The sequence below is a fragment of the Pseudorasbora parva genome, chromosome 14 (assembly GCF_024679245.1).
Source record: "Pseudorasbora parva isolate DD20220531a chromosome 14, ASM2467924v1, whole genome shotgun sequence".
Lineage (NCBI taxonomy): Eukaryota > Metazoa > Chordata > Actinopteri > Cypriniformes > Gobionidae > Pseudorasbora > Pseudorasbora parva.
In genome coordinates this window covers 42,421,772-42,443,210 of record NC_090185.1, presented here as the reverse complement: position 1 = coordinate 42,443,210, position 21,439 = coordinate 42,421,772, and the positions used below count along the sequence as shown (strand labels likewise).

The following is a 21,439-nucleotide window of genomic DNA, read 5'->3' as shown; positions in this document are numbered from 1 at the left end:
GACGCTGGTAAAGTACCCGCTGGAGGGGTGGTTGTGTTATAAAGACACCAGCTAGCTCTGGTCCGCGGCACGGCTGCCCCAAACGAGCCTGTGCTGAAGTGTCATTTATTAATATTCAAATTAATAACTGTATGGCTCTGAGCTTGTGTAAAAGATGAGTCTGAGCTGCCGACCGCGTCCCTGCACTCGGAGTAACGCCGAGAGGCTACATGCTAAAGCTAAAGTGTCAACACGAGCGGCAGCTCCAGTTATGAGTTATGATATTAGTGTGTGTGTGTGTGTGTCTGTCTGTCTGTCTGTGTGTGTGTGTGTGTGTGTGTGTGTGTGTGTGTGTGTGTGTGTGTGTGTGTGTGTGTGTGTGTGTGTGTGTGTGTGTGTGTGTGTGTGTTTGCAGGTGTCATCATGGCTCAGACAGAGAAGAAGTCAGGACTTCTGAGGAGAACATCCTCATCCAAGAAGCCTCTGAAGGAGAAGGTGGTGCTGATGTACGAGGACATGTTCGCGGTGAGTACAACACACCATAATCATCATCATCATCATCTGTACACTCATAACTGATATCACACACTAGATCTACATCATCATCATCATCTATACACTCATAACTGATATCACACACTAGATCTACATCATCATCATCAGATGTTGAGGATGTCATGTGATGAGGATGTCATGTGATGTCAGTGCAGATGTTGAGGATGTCATGTGATGAGGATGTCATGTGATGTCAGTGCAGATGTTGATGTCATGTGATGAGGATGTCATGTGATGTCAGTGCAGATGTTGAGGATGTCATGTGATGTCAGTGCAGATGTTGAGGATGTCACGTGATGTCAGTGCAGATGTTGAGGATGTCACGTGATGTCAGTGCAGATGTTGAGGATGTCATGTGATGTCAGTGCAGATGTTGAGGATGTCATGTGATGAGGATGTCATGTGATGTCAGTGCAGATGTTGAGGATGTCAGTGCAGATGTTGAGGATGTCACGTGATGTCAGTGCAGATGTTGAGGATGTCATGTGATGAGGATGTCATGTGATGTCAGTGCAGATGTTGAGGATGTCATGTGATGTCAGTGCAGATGTTGAGGATGTCACGTGATGAGGATGTCGTGATGTCAGTGCAGATGTTGAGGATGTCATGTGATGAGGATGTCATGTGATGTCAGTGCAGATGTTGAGGATGTCATGTGATGTCAGTGCAGATGTTGAGGATGTCATGTGATGTCAGTGCAGATGTTGAGGATGTCACGTGATGTCAGTGCAGATGTTGAGGATGTCATGTGATGTCAGTGCAGATGTTGAGGATGTCATGTGATGAGGATGTCAGTGCAGATGTTGAGGATGTCGTGTGATGTCAGTGCAGATGTTGAGGATGTCATGTGATGTCAGTGCAGATGTTGAGGATGTCATGTGATGAGGATGTCAGTGCAGATGTTGAGGATGTCATGTGATGTCAGTGCAGATGTTGAGGATGTCACGTGATGTCAGTGCAGATGTTGAGGATGTCATGTGATGTCAGTGCAGATGTTGAGGATGTCATGTGATGACATTGCAGATGTTGAGGATGTCATGTGATGTCAGTGCAGATGTTGAGGATGTCATGTGATGTCAGTGCAGATGTTGAGGTTGTCACGTGATGTCAGTGCAGATGTTGAGGATGTCATGTGATGAGGATGTCAGTGCAGATGTTGAGGATGTCATGTGATGTCAGTGCAGATGTTGATGTCATGTGATGAGGATGTCATGTGATGTCAGTGCAGATGTTGAGGATGTCATGTGATGTCATTGCAGATGTTGAGGATGTCATGTGATGTCAGTGCAGATGTTGAGGATGTCATGTGATGTCAGTGCAGATGTTGAGGATGTCATGTGATGTCAGTGCAGATGTTGAGGATGTTGTGTAATGTCAGTGCAGATGTTGAGGATGTAACGTGATGTATGTGCAGATGTTAAGGATATCACGTGATGTCAGTGCAGATGTTGAGGATGTCATGTGATGTCAGTGCAGATGTTGAGGATGTCATGTGATGTCAGTGCAGATGTTGAGGATGACATGTGATGTCAGTGCAGATGTTGAGGATGTCATGTGATGTCAGTGCAGATGTTGAGGATGTCATGTGATGTGGATGTTGTGATGTCAGTGCAGATGTTGAGGATGTCAGTGCAGATGTTGAGGATGTCATGTGATGTCAGTGCAGATGTTGATGTCATGTGATGAGGATGTTGTGATGTCAGTGCAGATGTTGAGGATGTCATGTGATGAGGATGTTGTGATGTCAGTGCAGATGTTGAGGATGTCATGTGATGAGGATGTTGTGATGTCAGTGCAGATGTTGAGGATGTCATGTGATGAGGATGTTGTGATGTCAGTGCAGATGTTGAGGATGTCATGTGATGAGGATGTTGTGATGTCAGTGCAGATGTTGAGGATGTCATGTGATGAGGATGTCATGTGATGTCAGTGCAGATGTTGAGGATGTCATGTGATGAGGATGTTGTGATGTCAGTGCAGATGTTGAGGATGTCATGTGATGAGGATGTTGTGATGTCAGTGCAGATGTTGAGGATGTCATGTAATGAGGATGTTGTGATGTCAGTGCAGATGTTGAGGATGTCATGTGATGAGGATGTTGTGATGTCAGTGCAGATGTTGAGGATGTCATGTGATGAGGATGTTGTGATGTCAGTGCAGATGTTGAGGATGTCATGTGATGAGGATGTCATGTGATGTCAGTGCAGATGTTGAGGATGTCATGTGATGAGGATGTTGTGATGTCAGTGCAGATGTTGAGGATGTCATGTGATGTCAGTGCAGATGTTGAGGATGTCATGTGATGTCAGTGCAGATGTTGAGGATGTCATGTGATGTCAGTGCAGATGTTGAGGATGTCATGTGATATCAGTGCAGATGTTGAGGATGTCATGTGATGAGGATGTTGTGATGTCAGTGCAGATGTTGAGGATGTCGTGATGAGGATGTTGTGATGTCAGTGCAGATGTTGAGGATGTCATGTGATGAGGATGTTGTGATGTCAGTGCAGATGTTGAGGATGTCATGTGATGAGGATGTTGTGATGTCAGTGCAGATGTTGAGGATGTCATGTGATGAGGATGTTGTGATGTCAGTGCAGATGTTGAGGATGTCATGTGATGAGGATGTTGTGATGTCAGTGCAGATGTTGAGGATGTCGTGATGAGGATGTTGTGATGTCAGTGCAGATGTTGAGGATGTCATGTGATGAGGATGTTGTGATGTCAGTGCAGATGTTGAGGATGTCATGTGATGAGGATGTTGTGATGTCAGTGCAGATGTTGAGGATGTCATGTGATGAGGATGTTGTGATGTCAGTGCAGATGTTGAGGATGTCATGTGATGAGGATGTTGTGATGTCAGTGCAGATGTTGAGGATGTCGTGATGAGGATGTTGTGATGTCAGTGCAGATGTTGAGGATGTCATGTGATGAGGATGTTGTGATGTCAGTGCAGATGTTGAGGATGTCATGTGATGAGGATGTTGTGATGTCAGTGCAGATGTTGAGGATGTCATGTGATGAGGATGTTGTGATGTCAGTGCAGATGTTGAGGATGTCATGTGATGAGGATGTTGTGATGTCAGTGCAGATGTTGAGGATGTCATGTGATGAGGATGTTGTGATGTCAGTGCAGATGTTGAGGATGTTAACAGTGTTTCTGCTCTCCTTCAGAAAGAAGACCCCACTAAGAACAACCCTCGGTTCTGGGACGAACTGTTTCTGATGAAGGTCACTGGCCGATGCTCCTCTGACACAGGTGTGTGTGTGTGTGTGTGCTAGACTGATGAATAATGAGCGTGTGCTTTGAGCAGGTGAATCTGGAGTATCTGGAGGGGAAGCTGGAGTCTCTGGATGGGGATGAGGTCATGAAGGTCAAAGATAACATCAACAGTCTGTTCCACCACTGTGTCCAGGCCCTGAGCGAAGAGCACCAGATCAAAGTGGTCAACGCTCTGCAGGTACACTCAGCACACACTTATTCTGACAATATTCCTCACAGACAACACTACTCATCCAGGTAATAGTTCAGTCCTGGTCAAACGTTTGAAAGCATTAAGGCTTGTTTAATGTCTGTGATAATCTTATTCTTATGTAATGTCAGGATATACTGGTACTAGTGAAGTATAGCAACGCATTATTGAAAATGCTACGATATGAGATGCTTTAGTACCAGTACTTTAAGGAGAACAGCACTCTAACAAGAGCAGTATTTCTTCATTTGTTTAGATGTGTGGCAGTAGAGACGGTGTGTGTGTTGTAAAGCAATGGAATGGTAAACACTGGAAGCGGAAGAGTTAAAGGGGGGGTGAAATGCTGTTTCATGCATACTGAGCTTTGTACACTGTTAAAGACTTGGATTCCCATCCCATGCAATATAGTTTGATGGAGTCATTTCTCATAAGTTTCGTGACGTTTTTTTTGAATATGTAGTTTTTTGAGAACTACTCTATAGGTACTCAAGATTGACCCGAGATTGACTGAGTGCCCCCCCCCCCAACCCCCCCCCCCCCCCCCCCCCCCCAATATATAAATATATAATGTATAAATATATACACCAAGAGCACGGCAAAGAAAGCAACAGAAACACATGCATGAGAAAATAAAGCTCAGCTCGGCCTGACTGACTGACTCTGACCTGAAGACAGATCGTGACACCAGTTTTGCAGATTATTGGGTTGATTGTTCAGAAATATGTCCTGGGGAGTATTCAGGTGAACACAGTCACATGTCTTTAGTGAACATATCCAGAGTTGAGGGAGAAATCGTGTGTTTCAGTATATTGGGCCCGTGCAGCTCTTAAAGGGCCGGAGCTCATATTCTGTGTGATTTAATGTTCATCACACAACAACAGAACACAGAAAAGCAGCCCGTGCTTGACTGAAGAACTGTAATATATGTGTGGAGGATCAGTGTATAGATGGGTTCGTCTTCCTCTGTGTTCCTCCAGACTCTCTGTGCCCTGTTCAGAGGAGTTCACCAGAAGAACAAATCCGCCACAGGCTTCGACATCATCAACATGCTGATGGGCTTCGACAGAGCTGAGCTGAGGATGAAGGTGTGTGTGTGTGTGTGTGTGTGTGAGTGTGTGTGTGTGTGTGTGTGTGTGTGTGTGTGAGTGTGAGTGTGCTGAGGGCAGGTTATGTGAACTGTGCCTGTCCTCCTCCTCTCAGGAGCTGATGGAGAGCCTGGACAGTCTGCTGTGTGGCGACGGCTCAGAGAGTCTGAAGAGCTTGTGCCTCAAACTGCTGCTGTGTCTGGTCACTGTAAGAGCTACACACACTCACTGAAATAAGGCCTGCGCGCACTAGGGATGCCACAATTCTCAGTATAATATTGAACCGTTCGGTACGGCATTCACAGTTCAATACGCGCTTGTGAATTGCGTTTTTTTTTTTTTTTTGCATTTAAAGAATTATTTATATTTCTCTCGGTTTGTTTCGGCTCTGTTTGAGTGTCTACACACTGATATGAGCAGATATCCAATCATATGCACTAAAGTTAGGGGGTGTTTAGCCACGCTTGAAACCGGGCTGGACTGGTAATCTGGCACACTGGGCTTTTCCCCGGTGGGCCGACGCACTTTAGGGCCGATACGAGGTTAATGATTTATTTAATTAGTCACTGACTGGCCCATCATGCGGCGACAGCGGCCCATTGGTTTGTCTTCTGAATTGACAGGCCAAAGTGAGAAAGACCTCCCCTACATATCAGGCGTTTTTTTTTTTTATTTATTATTTGAGCGCATGGAACTGCAAAAGGCGAATATCCGCACAGCGCAGCCGCTGACGAGCGTATGCTCCTCTATAAAGAGATGAACGGCACTCAGACTCCAAATTTAGTTTTATACATCGTGGTATTTATTGAAAATGTTGCTATTATTACTTACATTCATATTGTGGAATATAAATCACTTTTATAGCTAGAGGCTGTTTTCATATTTTCTACATGTTTCCAATATTTTTATTACAAATTCAATAGTTTATTATATATGGTTTCTATATTTTAGAGCCCATATGGTAATGAGGAGCATGGCTTTACCTGTGACTAGCATGATCTTACAGTTAAATGGAACTGGCCTACAGTTAAACTAATTTAAAATGTCTTTATAATTCAGTCAAACAGCTTTAAAGCCTGGGTCCCACAAATTAAGGACAGCGCTTTTTTTTATTCAAATGTTTTATGAACTTTTTAATAGATCTAATGACATTTAACTGTTATTTTAATGAGAAACTCATGAATCTCATATCACTGGGTGCGTTTACACACACGTTCTTAAGCCGATTATGCCTAATAATCCGACAACGATGGTCATGTGACCGCGGTAACCCGTTTTCTTTTATCGGAGTAAGCTCATAAACGGTGTTAGCATAAACCGGTTTGGACAGGTAGTTTTTTGCCTCTTCTCCTGATTTCGCGGAGCATGTAAACCATAGACCGTAAAAAATATATAGACTCGACATCATCCGTTTCCGCTTGGCAGATTTGAAGCTTTCAGGCGGCCTGCACGGCGCGGACATCTTGGGACCGAGTCTGCGCAGTAGCGATTTCGGGACCGGAGTTGCGCAGTAGAGCGCAGGAAGTATAGCAGGAAGTACAGTCCCGATATCAAAAGCCCGCCCACACTCTCGCAGATGCAGAACAATTAATTATGTTGGTATGAAATAAACAGTTATGGAAATGTAGAAATTAAAGCTAAAGCTCTAATCTGCTCCCAAAAATTTCGAAAAGAGTCCGTTAGTGCCTCAGTGACAACTTCACTCAGAGAAGACGTCAGTCTCAGCTGTCAATCATGACGTCACACACCCCGTTTTTAAAGCGTCAGATAACTAACTCAAACTAAACTTATTTTTAAAACGAACACCTGAAATGAAATCATCGTGATGATAACTGCCTTCAGTGACATAAACTAACTTTGGGGGAAAATTTTTGAAGTGTAATTTTATTATTTAGTTTGCCTCGCGTCCATTAGAAAACACAGAGGGGCGGCTATACTGGGACCGGCCACCGGGGGGCGATCGAGGCGCGAAAGCTTCAGTAAATGAGAGGGAGACTGCAGGCTTGGTGTAAACGCATTAACCTGCTTTCTGTCAGCTTATTGAAGTGCGCATGTTTGATATGTGACAAAAACGCAAACTTAGAGCAGATTTAAGCGCATCCAGACAGATTGGGCGATCGTTTTACATGAATTAAGGACCTGTATCACAAACGCAGACACTATTAAGACCCAGACTCTGTAAAGATGTGTTCTCATCTCACTCAGCAGAAGCAGAAGAGGTTCAGTCAGACGCTGCATTAGGGGTAAAATGAGCCGTCAATCTCCCGCTGACACGCTTTATTAACATCACAACTGACGGAACATTTGGGACTCTCCGAGTCCGATACGGACATTATTATTGACGTCACTACAAGGAAATAACCGGTTTATTATGTAAACGCGGTTCACTTGCGTTGTCAGTTTACTGGTGTGCACCCATTGTCTGGCATAAATTAGGTGTTTACTCTTGGAAAATATGATTGTTTTTAAAAGGGTAGTTCAAGCCATAAACTAATGTCATTCCAAACCTAAATTACGGTAATTTTTTTCTGTGTAACATTAAAAAAAATGTAAGTCCAGTTTTTTTGTCCATGCAATATTCAATGGTAGCCTAACCAAAATGGCTTGGTTGCCAACATTCTTCAAAACATCTTCTTTTGTGTTTCACAGAAGAGAGAAAGTCAAACAGGTTTGGAAGGACACGAGAGTGAGGAAATGATGACAGCATTTAAACGCAGTGCATTTACTTTACAGCCTCCTAGCTCAAGATCAGTGCTTTACTGCCAAGGGCATTTCTGTGTGACAAAAGTCCAATATTAACTTTATCTGCACTTGTAGTAAATTTGATAATATCCATCATTATTTGTCCCTGTCCTAGTTTTATTTATATGGTCAAATTTAAGGCCCTTACCCCAGCAAAAACATTCACGGGGAACTCATGGGCCGGATGGGCTGGGTTTGCCAGGGCCGAATTTTAGCCCCAGTCCAGCCCTGGTTTGAAACGCGGCTGTCAGAGAGTTATACTCACTATAGTCATTCACAATTACCAAAGTTTAATTATTTGCATGTGTTTTAAAGCCTTTCCAGTTAAACATTTCATTGGTGTGCTTATGCACTGTTTTACATGAGCTGAGCACTAAAAGCCTGTCAAACACACGCGATTACTGGACTAAGTCGTCTTACTGCGCTAATACTGTTAAACACAAACATGGTTAACATATATAAACACAGTCGGTTATGTCTAAAGTGAAAGTAAAATCGTGTGTGTGTGAGATGCCAGCAGGTCTTAGCAGCAGCCTAGTGGCCGTTCACCTCTAGAATTATGTTAATAAAACAACAAAAGAAAGAGAAAATCAAAATCACCCATCCGAACCTGAACCGAAAACCGTGGTTAAAAACCGAGGTATGTATTGAACCGTGGACGAACTGTATTGTTGCATCGCTAGCGCGCACTTCAAAGCTTCTGTCAAAGCTAGCAATGGAAGTCTGTACACCTGAACGTTTTTTTGTCTTGTAGGTCACAGATAACATAAGTCAGAACACCATCCTGGAGTATGTGATGATCAACAGTATATTTGAGGCCATTCTCCAGGTGAAGCTCATTATGTTTGTGTGGTTTCTCAGTATTAGCAGTCATCTCATCCGCCTCTTGTGTCCAGATTCTGTCGGACGTGTCCAGTCGAGCGCAGCATGGCTATGATGCTGTGGTGCTTTTAGCTCTGCTGGTCAACTACAGGAAGTATGAGGTGAACACACACAAAACACAAGAATAGTTCAGACCACCGTAGCGCTCCATCTCTGAGCCACTGACTGTCCTTTTTCCTCTGTTCCAGTCTGTGAATCCTTACATCGTCAAACTGTCAATAGTGGACGACGAGCCGACCCTGGATGTGAGATTCGATTCGGGCGAGTCTTTAAATGCAGGATATTGAGGCGTTGTCATGCAGAGCTCTAATCTTGTCCATCTTTTCACAGGGCATGGGAATGGTCATCCACCACGCACTCACGGAGTACAATAGGTAACGTGCAATCTGATCACACATGAAAAAATACTGTAGTATATTACAGTAAAATTACTCTAGTAAATACTATAGTGTTTTTGAACTATACTACAGTAAAGATACTACAGTAAATTGTAGTATAGTGTAGTATACAGTGGGTACGGAAAGTATTCAGACCCCCTTCACTTTGTTATATTGCAGCCATTTGCTAAAATCATTTAAGTTCTTTTTTTTTCTCATTAATGTACACACAGCAGCCCATATTGACAGAAAAACACAGAATTGTTGACATTTTTGCTGATTTATTAAAAAAAGAAAAACTGAAATATCACATGGTCCTAATGCTGCGTTCACACCGCACACGAATGACGCGAATAAATCGCTATTCGCTATTTGCGCGAAGATGGACGCGTGAACATTTTTAATCCATTCGCTTCATTCGCGTGTGAAATTCGCTTCATTCGCGTGTGACATTCACTACACAACAGACGCGAATTCGCGTCATGGAAGGGGGTTCTGCCAGGCAGCGGCAGTCGGCAGAAGGGCTAGCCGAGTTAAGGCTGCTCTCACCGGGGTTGATGAGCGCTGAGCTCCGGTGATCGCTGGGTCTCACAACTCCGAAAACACCAGATCAAATTTTCAAGTAGGAGCTCTCTTAATAAATAAATCACATATTTAAGCTTTAAACAACTACATTTAAACTAAATTACACTACAACTAAATTTGCGTGCGGTGTGAACGCAGCATAAGTATTCAGACCCTGTGCTGTGACACTGATATATTAACTCAGGTGCTGTCCATTTCTTCTGATCATCCTTGAGATGGTTCTACACCTTCATTTGAGTCCAGCTGTGTTTGATTATACTGATTGGACTTAATTAGGAAAGCCACACACCTGTCTATATCAGACCTTACAGCTCACAGTGCAGGTCAGAGCAAATGAGAGTCACGAGGTCAAAGGAACTGCCTGAAGAGCTCAGAGACAGAATTGTGGCACGGCACAGATCTGGCCAAGATTACAAAAAATGTGCTGCATATAAGGTTCCTAAGAGCACAGTGGCCTCCATAATCCTTAAATGGAAGATGTTTTGGTCGACCAGAACCCTTCCTAGAGCTGGCCGTCCGGCCAAACTGAGCTATCGGGGGAGAAGAGCCTTGGTGAGAGAGCTGAAGAAGAACCCAAAGATCACTGTGGCTAAGCTCCAGAGATGCAGAAATGGGAGAAAGTTGTAGAAAGTCAGCCATCACTGCAGTCCTCCACCAGTCGGGGCTTTATGGCAGAGTGGCCCGACGGAAGTCTCTCCTCATTGTAAGACGCATGAAAGTTTGCTAAAAAACACCTGAAGGACTCCAAGATAGTGAGAAATAAGATTCTCTGGTCTGATGAGACCAAGATAGAACTTTTTGGCCTTAATTATAAGCAGTGTGTGTGGAGAAGAATATCACCTGTCCAATACAGTCCCAACAGTGAAGCATGGTGGTGGCAGCATCATGCTGTGGGGTGTTTTTCAGCTGGAGGGACAGGACGACTGGTTGCAATCGAGGGAAAGATGAATCTGGCCCAGAACAGGGATATCCTGGACGGAAACCTTCTCCAGAGTGCTCAAGACCTCAGACTGGGGCGAAGGTTCACCTTCCAACAAGACAATGACCCAAAGCACACAGCTAAAATAATGGAGTGGCTTCACAAAAGCTCCGTGACTGTTCTTGAATGGCCCAGCCAGAGCCCTGACTGACCCAATTGAGCATCTCTGGAGAGACCTGAACATGGCTGTCCACCAACGTTTACCATCCAACCTGACAGAACTGGAGAGGATCTGCAGGAGGAATGGCAGAGGATCCCCAAATCCAGCTGTGGAAAACTTGCTGCATCTTTCTCTAAAAGACTCATGGCTGTATCAGATCAAAAGGGGGATCTACTAAACACTGAGCAAAGGGTCTGAATACTTAAAACCATATGATATTTCAGTTTTTCTTCTTTAATAAATCTGCAAAAATGTCAACAAATCTGTGTTTTTTTGTCAATAATCACCAATAATGGGGTGCTGTGTGTACATTAATGAGAAAAAAGACCTTAAATGATTTTAGCAAATGGTTGCAATATAACAAAGTGAAGGGGGTCTGAATACTTTCTGTTCCCACTGTATTATAGTATTTACTACACTTTAAATTACTGTATATTTACTATAGTATGCTTCAAAAACACTAGTATTTACTAGAGTAATTTTACTGTAGTATTTTTTCATGTGATGTTTTGCTTTTTTCATAGCGTCTGTGTGAGAGTTTTCATGTGTTGCTTCCGGTTTCCACAGGCAGTATAAAGACAAGGAAGAAGAGAACCAGGGCGGGTTCTTCTCCACTCTCACCAGTATGGTATGATGACCCCTGTCCTCTCTCTGGTGTGCTCTGCTGTTTTCAGCTCAGTGTGGTTGTAATGCGGCTCTGCTCCACAGGTGGGCAGTATGTTCATCGCTGACGCCGATGAGAAGCTGTCCGTGCAGTAAGACACGCCCCAAACACCTTCAAACACACACTCCACTGCTACACCGACCCCCAGGAAAACACTGACACTACACACATGCTTTAGAGAGAGTCTCTGATCCTTGTGTTCTTACATCACCTGTGCTTTAGGACTAATGAAGCCATCCTGCTCGCCCTGTACGAGGCTGTGCATCTCAACAGGAACTTCATCACGGTTCTTGCGCAGGTGGTTATATTCTTCAGGCTCTGCCGTTGTTTAAAGGTCCCATGGCATTTTATGAGGGTTTTCAACATTAATATGAGTTCCCCTAGCCTGAATATTGTCCCCAGGTGGCTATAAATGTTGATCGGTGTAAGCCGAGCTCTGGCTCTTCCTCTGCCTTTGAGAAAATGAGCCCAGATGAGCTGATCTTGAATTCTCCTGTAATGACGTCCTCAGGAAAGGTTTCCGCCTCTTCCTCTGCCTCGCCCGCCCAGAGAATTAGTAGAGAAGGGATTCAGTTTATCAGTCGCGATCTCAGGCTTTACCATAAGGATTCAACAGCACTGCTACAAACAGTGAGTAACAGTGTTCATTAATGCCTGATCTGGGATCAGTGAGTTCTGATGTGCAGCTAATCATTCAAGTTCACACAGACTTTCTTTCTAAATCGTTTAAAACTGTCAGTCCTGCCGCTGGCCGTCTTGATGCATCAGTGAATCAAGCCAGTGACTAAAACCATCAACTTCACGTCATTTCTGTTAGCAGCATGAAACAATTCTGTTATTTAATTGATTAAACTACAGAGAGCGATCAAAGAACACTCTTTATAATGTTCGGATCTGTCAATCACACGTATATCTGCACCGCACACTTGTCCAAACAGCTGTTATAATGAATGACGCCGTTAAGCTGCTTAAAAGAAGCTCTTACTTTATTCATGTCGATGTTGTGTTTAGCTGTGGTGAAAGCATTTTGTGAGAGAAATAACGTTGCAAAGTTCACTCGTGTTTATTCAGAGCTCTGATACAAACAAAATAAACTCACTAAACCACACCCCTCACAAAACATACCCCCTCACTAAACCACGCCCCTCACAAAACATACCCCCTCACTTAACCACACCCTATCTAAACCGCTCTGATACAAAAAAAATAAACTCGTGCTCAGTGCTCTCAACAGTACAATAACACTTCCTCAGCAATCTTTCCCCAGCTCTCTCTGCTTGCTCTGCCTCGCTAAACCACGCCCCCTTGCTAAACCACGCCCTCACTAAACCAAACCCTATCTAAACCATGCCCCCATCTAAGCCATACCCACTCACTAAACCATACCCACTCACTAAACCATACCCACTCACTAAACCACACCCTATCTAAACCACGCCCCCATCTAAGCCATACCCACTCACTAAACCACGCCCCTTCATTAAACCACACCCCTTCACTAAACCACGCCCTTGCTAAACCACACCCTATCTAAACCAAGCCCCTTCACTAAACCACACCCTATCTAAACCACACCCTATCTAAACCACGCCTCCTCGCTAAACCACACACCCTATCTAAACCACACCCTATCTAAACCAAGCCCCTTCACTAAACCACACCCTATCTAAACCACGCCTCCTCGCTAAACCACACACCCTATCTAAACCACGCCCCCTCGCTAAACCACACACCCTATCTAAACCACACCCCTTCACTAAACCACGCCCTTGCTAAACCACACCCTATCTAAACCAAGCCCCTTCACTAAACCACACCCTATCTAAACCACACCCTATCTAAACCACGCCTCCTCGCTAAACCACACACCCTATCTAAACCACACCCTATCTAAACCAAGCCCCTTCACTAAACCACACCCTATCTAAACCACACCCTATCTAAACCACGCCTCCTCGCTAAACCACACACCCTATCTAAACCACACCCTATCTAAACCAAGCCCCTTCACTAAACCACACCCTATCTAAACCACGCCTCCTCGCTAAACCACACACCCTATCTAAACCACGCCCCCTCGCTAAACCACACACCCTATCTAAACCACACCCCCTCACTAAACCACACCCCCTATCTAAACTACACCCCCTCACTAAGCCACACCCCCTATCTAAACCACACCCCTTCACTAAACCACACCCCTATCTAAACCACACACCCTATCTAAACCAAGCCCCTTCACTAAACCACATCCTATCTAAACCACGCCTCCTCGCTAAACTACACACCCTATCTAAACCACACCCCCTCACTAAACCACGCCCCCTCCACCACACACCCTATCTAAACCACACACCCTCACTAAACCACACCCTATCTAAACCACACACCCTCACTAAACCACATCCTATCTAAACCACGCCTCCTCGCTAAACTACACACCCTATCTAAACAACACACCCTATCTAAACCACACCCCCTCACTAAACCACGCCCCCTCGCTAAACCACACACCCTATCTAAACCACACACCCTCACTAAACCACACCCTATCTAAACCACGCCTCCTCGCTAAACTACACACCCTATCTAAACCACACACCCTATCTAAACCACACACCCTATCTAAACCACACACCCTATCTAAACCACACCCTATCTAAACCACACACCCTATCTAAACCACACACCCTATCTAAACCACACATCCTATCTAAACCACACCCCCTATCTAAACCACACACCCTATCTAAACCACACACCCTATCTAAACCACACACCCTATCTAAACCACACACCCTATCTAAACCACACACCCTATCTAAACCACACACCCTCACTAAACCACACACCCTATCTAAACCACACACCCTCACTAAACCACACCCCCTATCTAAACCACACACCCTATCTAAACCACACACCCTATCTAAACCACACACCCTATCTAAACCACACACCCTATCTAAACTACACACCCTATCTAAACCACACACCCTATCTAAACCACACACCCTCACTAAACCACACCCCCTATCTAAACCACACACCCTATCTAAACCACACACCCTCACTAAACCACACCCCCTATCTAAACCACACACCCTATCTAAACCACACACCCTATCTAAACCACACACCCTATCTAAACTACACACCCTATCTAAACCACACACCCTATCTAAACCACACACCCTATCTAAACCACACACCCTATCTAAACCACACACCCTATCTAAACCACACACCCTATCTAAACCACACACCCTCACTAAACCACACACCCTATCTAAACCACACACCCTCACTAAACCACACCCCCTATCTAAACCACACACCCTATCTAAACCACACACCCTCACTAAACCACACACCCTATCTAAACCACACACCCTATCTAAACTACACACCCTATCTAAACCACACACCCTATCTAAACTACACCCCCTCACTAAACCACACCCTATCTAAACCACGCCTCCTCGCTAAACCACGCCCCCTCGCTAAACCACACACCCTATCTAAACCACACACCCTATCTAAACCACACACCCTATCTAAACCACACCCTATCTAAACCACACACCCTATCTAAACCACACACCCTATCTAAACCACACACCCTATCTAAACCACACACCCTATCTAAACCACACACCCTATCTAAACCACACACCCTATCTAAACCACACACCCTATCTAAACCACACACCCTATCTAAACTACACCCCCTCACTAAACCACACACCCTATCTAAACTACACCCCCTCACTAAACCACACCCTATCTAAACCACGCCTCCTCGCTAAACCACACACCCTATCTAAACCACACACCCTATCTAAACCACACACCCTATCTAAACCACACCCTATCTAAACCACACACCCTATCTAAACCACACACCCTATCTAAACCACACACCCTATCTAAACCACACACCCTATCTAAACCACACCCTATCTAAACCACACACCCTATCTAAACCACACACCCTATCTAAACCACACCCCCTATCTAAACCACACCCCCTATCTAAACCACACCCCCTATCTAAACCACACCCCCTATCTAAACCACACACCCTATCTAAACCACACACCCTATCTAAACCACACCCCCTATCTAAACCACACCCCCTATCTAAACCACACCCCCTATCTAAACCACACCCCCTATCTAAACCACACACCCTATCTAAACCACACACCCTATCTAAACCACACACCCTATCTAAACCACACACCCTATCTAAACCACACACCCTATCTAAACCACACACCCTATCTAAACCACACACCCTATCTAAACCACACCCCCTATCTAAACCACACACCCTATCTAAACCACACACCCTATCTAAACCACACACCCTATCTAAACCACACCCTATCTAAACCACACACCCTATCTAAACTACACACCCTATCTAAACCACACACCCTATCTAAACCACACACCCTATCTAAACTACTCCCCTTCACTAAACCAAGCCCCCTCCACCACATAATCGAATACTCATTTCTCATTTCTCAACTCATTTCAGCCAATCACAACAGTGAAACAGAGCATTCAAGCCAGAGGGCTAATGTCAATAAAGAAAGAATGCCTTTTATTTCTAAATCATGACATTTTTTGATGTAAAACCCCTACTTACAATATAAGGGCACCTCAGGGATCATTATAAGATAATAAAACGACCCATGCCATGGGACCTTTAACACACACTGTAACATGTGCTTGGCCTCTGCTGTGGTTTACTTTCCTTCTGTGCCTGTCAATCACAGAGTCATCCGGAGATCGACATGGCAACGACCCCGGCTGCGCCTGACCCGACCTCTCCCCTGACCCCGCTGGGCACGACGCCGCCCTCTCTGGACAGTGAGTCTGATCTGGGTTCCTCATGACCTTTCGATTGATTTCAAATCAATGTTTCGAACGGTTATGAATCAGCGAATCGATTCATGATTCGGATCAAAGTCTCGTGATTTCAGCAGTTTGACTCGTGATCCGAATCATGAATCGATTCACTGACTCATAACGGCTCGAAGCTTTGTTCTGAAATCGGCCCATCACTATATAAGTCGTTATTTAGTGTTTTTGCGCACTAAAACTCTTCTGGCCTCTTCATCAATGATTGTAGAGCCGCTGTAGTGAGATGGGCTTTGTAACGACGTCTTTAGTGCCTTTATGGGTCTTGAGAGAGGAAATGACATTGGTGTCAATGAAGGCCTTTCTGAGCCATCGGATTTACACACTAATATCTTCATCTGTGTGTGAAGCACAGAAAACATGTCAAGAACACACACCAAACTCTTCCAGTCTCAGCTCCATCTACAGGGCTTGAGGGTCAGAGGAGACCGTGAACCTTATTCAGGGCAGTGCCATATTTAATGAGACAGGAGTAAAATGAGTCTCTGAGGGATGAATACAGTGTGTTCAACGGATTGTCCTGATGTTTAACCACTCACCCATTGTTCAGCTGATGACGCGTCTTCATATGAGCGTTATGCAGTGTGTGCCGTTATAAAGACTGTACATCTGTCCCTCACAGTCTTAAATTCAATATGGCGTCTCACCTGACTAAGGTATATTACTCCATGTGTCATGCACGTTTGCAGACTTTTACATTCACAAACAGCTTTATTACACACTACATGAAGAGTCCTATCTGAAGAGCAGGCCTGGCTTCATCTTCCCTTCAGTGGCTGTTATATAATAAGACAGGCTACTGTTAAATGTCATCGCAGTCACCAGAGGGAAGGTTTGTTTGAGTAATGAAATGCTTTGAGCTTTATAAATAAATGTTCAGCAGATGTCCCTGTGAATGCTGCCTTCAGTCTGTGTTATAGTAGAGCCACACTTACATTTGCCTCTGAAACACACACTTTTTGCATGGAAGCCTTTTAAAATCTTGATATCCATTAGCTGTATGAAATATTAAATGCACTCAGATTTGGCTGACGTAAACTCCTATGGTGTGTGTGTGTGTGGCGTGTTCTCATGCGCTAACAGAGCTCAATCATCTATAATCATGATGGCACTGATTGCTTGGTCCTGAGAAATGAACTCTATAATTACCATAGCTTAGTAAAGGACAATAGTGTGAGTGCCAGATGACACAACTGTGGTGTAATAATCAGATTGTTCCACGCTGGAGTCTGCACTAATATTGTCATCTGTAGTCTTGCTTCATACTCTTGCTGATTAGGACTGAAGTGTGTGCTTTAGTAGAGATACACACACATTGGGGCGAATGATCCTTCTCACAGATTTATTCACCATTCTTTCGTCCTCTTTTGGCAGTGATGAATAATCCCGAGCTTCCTCTGGACCCCAACTTGCAGACGAGTAATCTTCTCATAACGTTCCTGAAATATTCCTCCATCATAATGCAGGACACCAAAGGCAAGAGACATTTTTAAATGGCATTTTGATGGATTATACTTATTTTCTTATATTTATTATCAGCGTTTGGAGCTTGTTGCAATGCATTATGGGACTGCATTAAGGATATATTTGGCTGAGAGGTTTAATAAGATTATTTTTCTCACCCCATTGGCAGATCATTTTGCCTGTTTTAAGCAAAAACTCACTTCATTTAGATTTTATTCTCAGCAAAACAAGAAAAATGTCTTATGTTGATTTACTTGTGTAGTAAATGATCTTGATTTAAGAATTTTTAGATATTTAGACTAGAAACAAGAAAAAAGTCCTAAGAAAGAAGAGCATTTTTTGCAGTGCGCGTGTGTTTTGTAACAGCTCCTGTGTTGAAGCACTTGCCTCTGTTGGGAGATCTGTATATTTTGGAGCGGAGCGTTTGATTGGTCTCTTTTTTAGCCCATGATTGTGCACATCTTACAGCGGTAGTTCTCTGTGTCCTCAGATGAACACAGACTCAACAGTGCCCGACTGTGCCTCATCATTCTGACCTGTATAGCTGAGGTAATGTGTGTGTGTGTGTGTGTGTGTGTGTGTGTGTGTGTGTAGGATTCCCTCCTTTGACCGCTTGTCCTCTCGCTGTCTGTTCTACAGGACCAGTATGCCGATGCCTTTCTTCACGATGATAACATGAACTTCAGGGTCAACTTGCACAAAATGGTAAGAGTCTTTGCTCATGTCTTGTTTTCCAAATGGAGACGATGTTTTGGGCACACAAATCAGTCATGCCCCAAGTTACATCCAATCCATTAAAGGTGTCATGAACTGGCTTTTTATTTTTTTTATTCTGTTGTCTGAGGTCATCTAATGATGTCCGTGTGGTTTCTACATTCAGAAACGTCAGAACTGATCAGTAATAGGCTGTTTCTACACTGGTGTTGAGGCTCTCTCCTGAACGCTGGGTTCTGATTGGCGTGTCACTGGAGACTTGGAAGTAAACGCCCACGGCTAGGATTGGCTAATATTTGCATATTTAATGAGCTTCAGCTCCTGTCAGTTCAGTTCACATGAGGGATTGTTTTGAAAGCGTCACCGGAATGATTATCTCGATCACAGGGCTCGTAAACGTCTTTATCAAACAAACACTATGATTTATCTCTCATCCACCCACGATTGACTGGAATGTTATTTTTTATTAATGTTTCTTGGTCTGCTCGATCGCTGGATACAAGCACAAACCTCACACACACACACACACACACACACACACACACACACACACACACACACGCACACGCACACGCACACGTGCCCTTCAAATATCAAGTCAAGAGAGTGAACAGCGCAGATCAAGAAATGAATGTTATTTTACTGTTGAAGATTCACCGGCCTGCCGACGGCCTTAGGTTTCTGTAGCCCGTCTGGAAAACACACAGCTCCAGGACGTTGGGTTTAGCGAGTCCTGGCCCATAAATGTCAGAGTCTGATCCCGAATCACAATAAACCAACAATAAAGGATTCTCCAGCCTGTGACAGCGCGCTAATGTTCAGTTAGACACGTACATATTATCATACCATCTATAACAATGCAATACTATTACATATAAAAACACGTTTTACTCACATTAGTGCGCTGCACCGTTCCTGTCGGATCCACTATAGAAGGCATAGCGCTGTGTTTTAATATGTCTGCAAATCCAGCTCGACCTGAGACCTGTTTACAAACGATTCTGCGGTGAAATGAAGCGAACAAACGTCCACTCATTAGAATCTGAAGGAAGCTTATGCACGAATGTGTTCTTCCGCAATCAGGCACAGCACATTATCTTGCTATCTTCAGCATGTTGACTGCTTTACTGTAATATCCGTTAACTCCACGAGCCGGTGGGCGGGGCTACAGAAGCAGAAGCGTTTTAACCTTCTATAGGTCATTGGTCAATATGACGTTTGAGAGCCTCGTTTGCTGGGCCTGGTGTCTATAAAAGCTTTTATTTGACTAACACGGAAGTTTTCAGCTCTGAAACTTACAGGATATTCTTATATTACCATGACCTTTTATATATCAAAAGCTCAAGGGAAAGCTGATTTCTCAATTCATCACCACTTTATTCAATGGTACGTAAAAAATCTTGAGTCGTAGGTTGCGTTTTTGCTAAGCAATATGATAAGCAGTTTACGTTTATGCTCTCTGTTTTGTCCAATACATTGACTGACACTGTCTTCTCACAGCTAATATTTATTCAATGCAGCGCTACACGTGCTGTAGTAATCTGTCCTCATACATCCCGCCTCATTCCCCCTCACTGAAGAAAAATCATGTTCAATGTGCAGGTGTGTTACGTTATAAATGCAAAAACGTAAAACGTAAGGATAGTTAGTAGACATTAATACTAATAGACATACATTTTTACAAACAATGCCACCAGCAGTGATGTACAGAGATGGAGAGGAAGCACGGAGGAGAGGGCGTTTTTTATAGTGTATATAACACTATAACAGTATACTAACAAGAAAAATAATCTTAATTCAAACAGAAAACACGATTATTTTTCTCACCCCATTGGCAGATTATTTATCTTATTTTAAGCAAAAACTCTCTTCATTTAGAGTTATTTTTCCCCAAACAAGACCATCATTTTTACTTTTTTACATAGTAAATCTTTCTTAATGTAAGAATTTTTAAATATTTTGACTAGAAACCAGACAAAAATACTAAGTAAGAAAAGCTTTTTTGCTGTGCCTAATCTGTGTGCACTTACGCTGACTATGGGTTTCCATAATTGACCATTATTTTTTCCTCTCCAAATCTCTTCTGTTCACAGCGGATCGAGGACCTTGTGTGCCCTTTATTGCATTTGAATGGTTTCTGTAAAATCACATCTGTTTTTGCTTTTCAAACTCAGAGAGGGTTCAGTTTAATATGCCTCAGGCTCATATCTCCATATAGTCTTTTGGCTGTGGCTGAAGTCCTATGTGAAATGCGCTGGTGTCTCACTGAGGTCCTGTGTGTGTTTCAGCCCATGCGGCACCGGAAGAAAGCCGCAGATAAGAACATCCCCTCCAGACCTTTAGTGTGTGCCGTTCTGGGTGAGTCCAGGGCTCATTTCTTCTGTGGAGGATTCTGGGATTACGTGTTGTCTATGTTTATATTCTTTATCTTTGCAGATCTAATGGTCGAGTTCATTGTTACTCATATGATGAAGGAATTTCCCATGGATCTCTATGTGTGAGTTTCCATTTAATATGAAAAATAATGTAATTCATTGGCCTGGAGTCGTTTATTCCACTTATAATACGGTCACCAAGCCTTAACACGAAGTTTAGAAGTTTTCATTTAAAAGAGGTTTAGTCCTTGAGTATAATCATCTCTTAGGCATCTCATCCCAAGCCTCATAGCGGAGGCGTGAGCCACTGAAATGCAGACTAATGCAGATACTGATATTGATTGATTGATTGATTGATAGTCTGGGCATCTCTCGATAGGCAGCAGCGTCTTTAATAGGAAAGCTGAAAGTTTAAAGGGTTAGTTCAGCCAAAACTGTAAATCCAATCACATGAGGAATTAATGACACATTTTC

The 21,439-nt window shown here is 43.6% G+C and overlaps 1 protein-coding gene across 1 annotated transcript in view; it reads left to right on the top strand.

The window, feature by feature from the left end:
• The window catches only part of armh3 (armadillo like helical domain containing 3), a 35,551-nt gene that overhangs the window by 147 nt on the left and 13,965 nt on the right, over window positions 1-21,439 (top strand). The window contains exons 2-19 of the mRNA XM_067416418.1: window positions 395-504; window positions 3,708-3,764; window positions 3,848-3,994; window positions 4,984-5,091; window positions 5,207-5,299; window positions 8,588-8,662; window positions 8,730-8,816; window positions 8,904-8,960; window positions 9,046-9,089; window positions 11,384-11,444; window positions 11,525-11,571; window positions 11,703-11,778; window positions 16,268-16,361; window positions 17,787-17,888; window positions 18,367-18,425; window positions 18,516-18,581; window positions 20,879-20,948; window positions 21,027-21,087. Coding sequence (XP_067272519.1) covers window positions 403-504; window positions 3,708-3,764; window positions 3,848-3,994; window positions 4,984-5,091; window positions 5,207-5,299; window positions 8,588-8,662; window positions 8,730-8,816; window positions 8,904-8,960; window positions 9,046-9,089; window positions 11,384-11,444; window positions 11,525-11,571; window positions 11,703-11,778; window positions 16,268-16,361; window positions 17,787-17,888; window positions 18,367-18,425; window positions 18,516-18,581; window positions 20,879-20,948; window positions 21,027-21,087 — 1,406 coding nt within the window. The 5' untranslated portion in view covers window positions 395-402. The remainder of the gene's footprint in view (window positions 1-394; window positions 505-3,707; window positions 3,765-3,847; window positions 3,995-4,983; window positions 5,092-5,206; window positions 5,300-8,587; window positions 8,663-8,729; window positions 8,817-8,903; window positions 8,961-9,045; window positions 9,090-11,383; window positions 11,445-11,524; window positions 11,572-11,702; window positions 11,779-16,267; window positions 16,362-17,786; window positions 17,889-18,366; window positions 18,426-18,515; window positions 18,582-20,878; window positions 20,949-21,026; window positions 21,088-21,439) is intronic.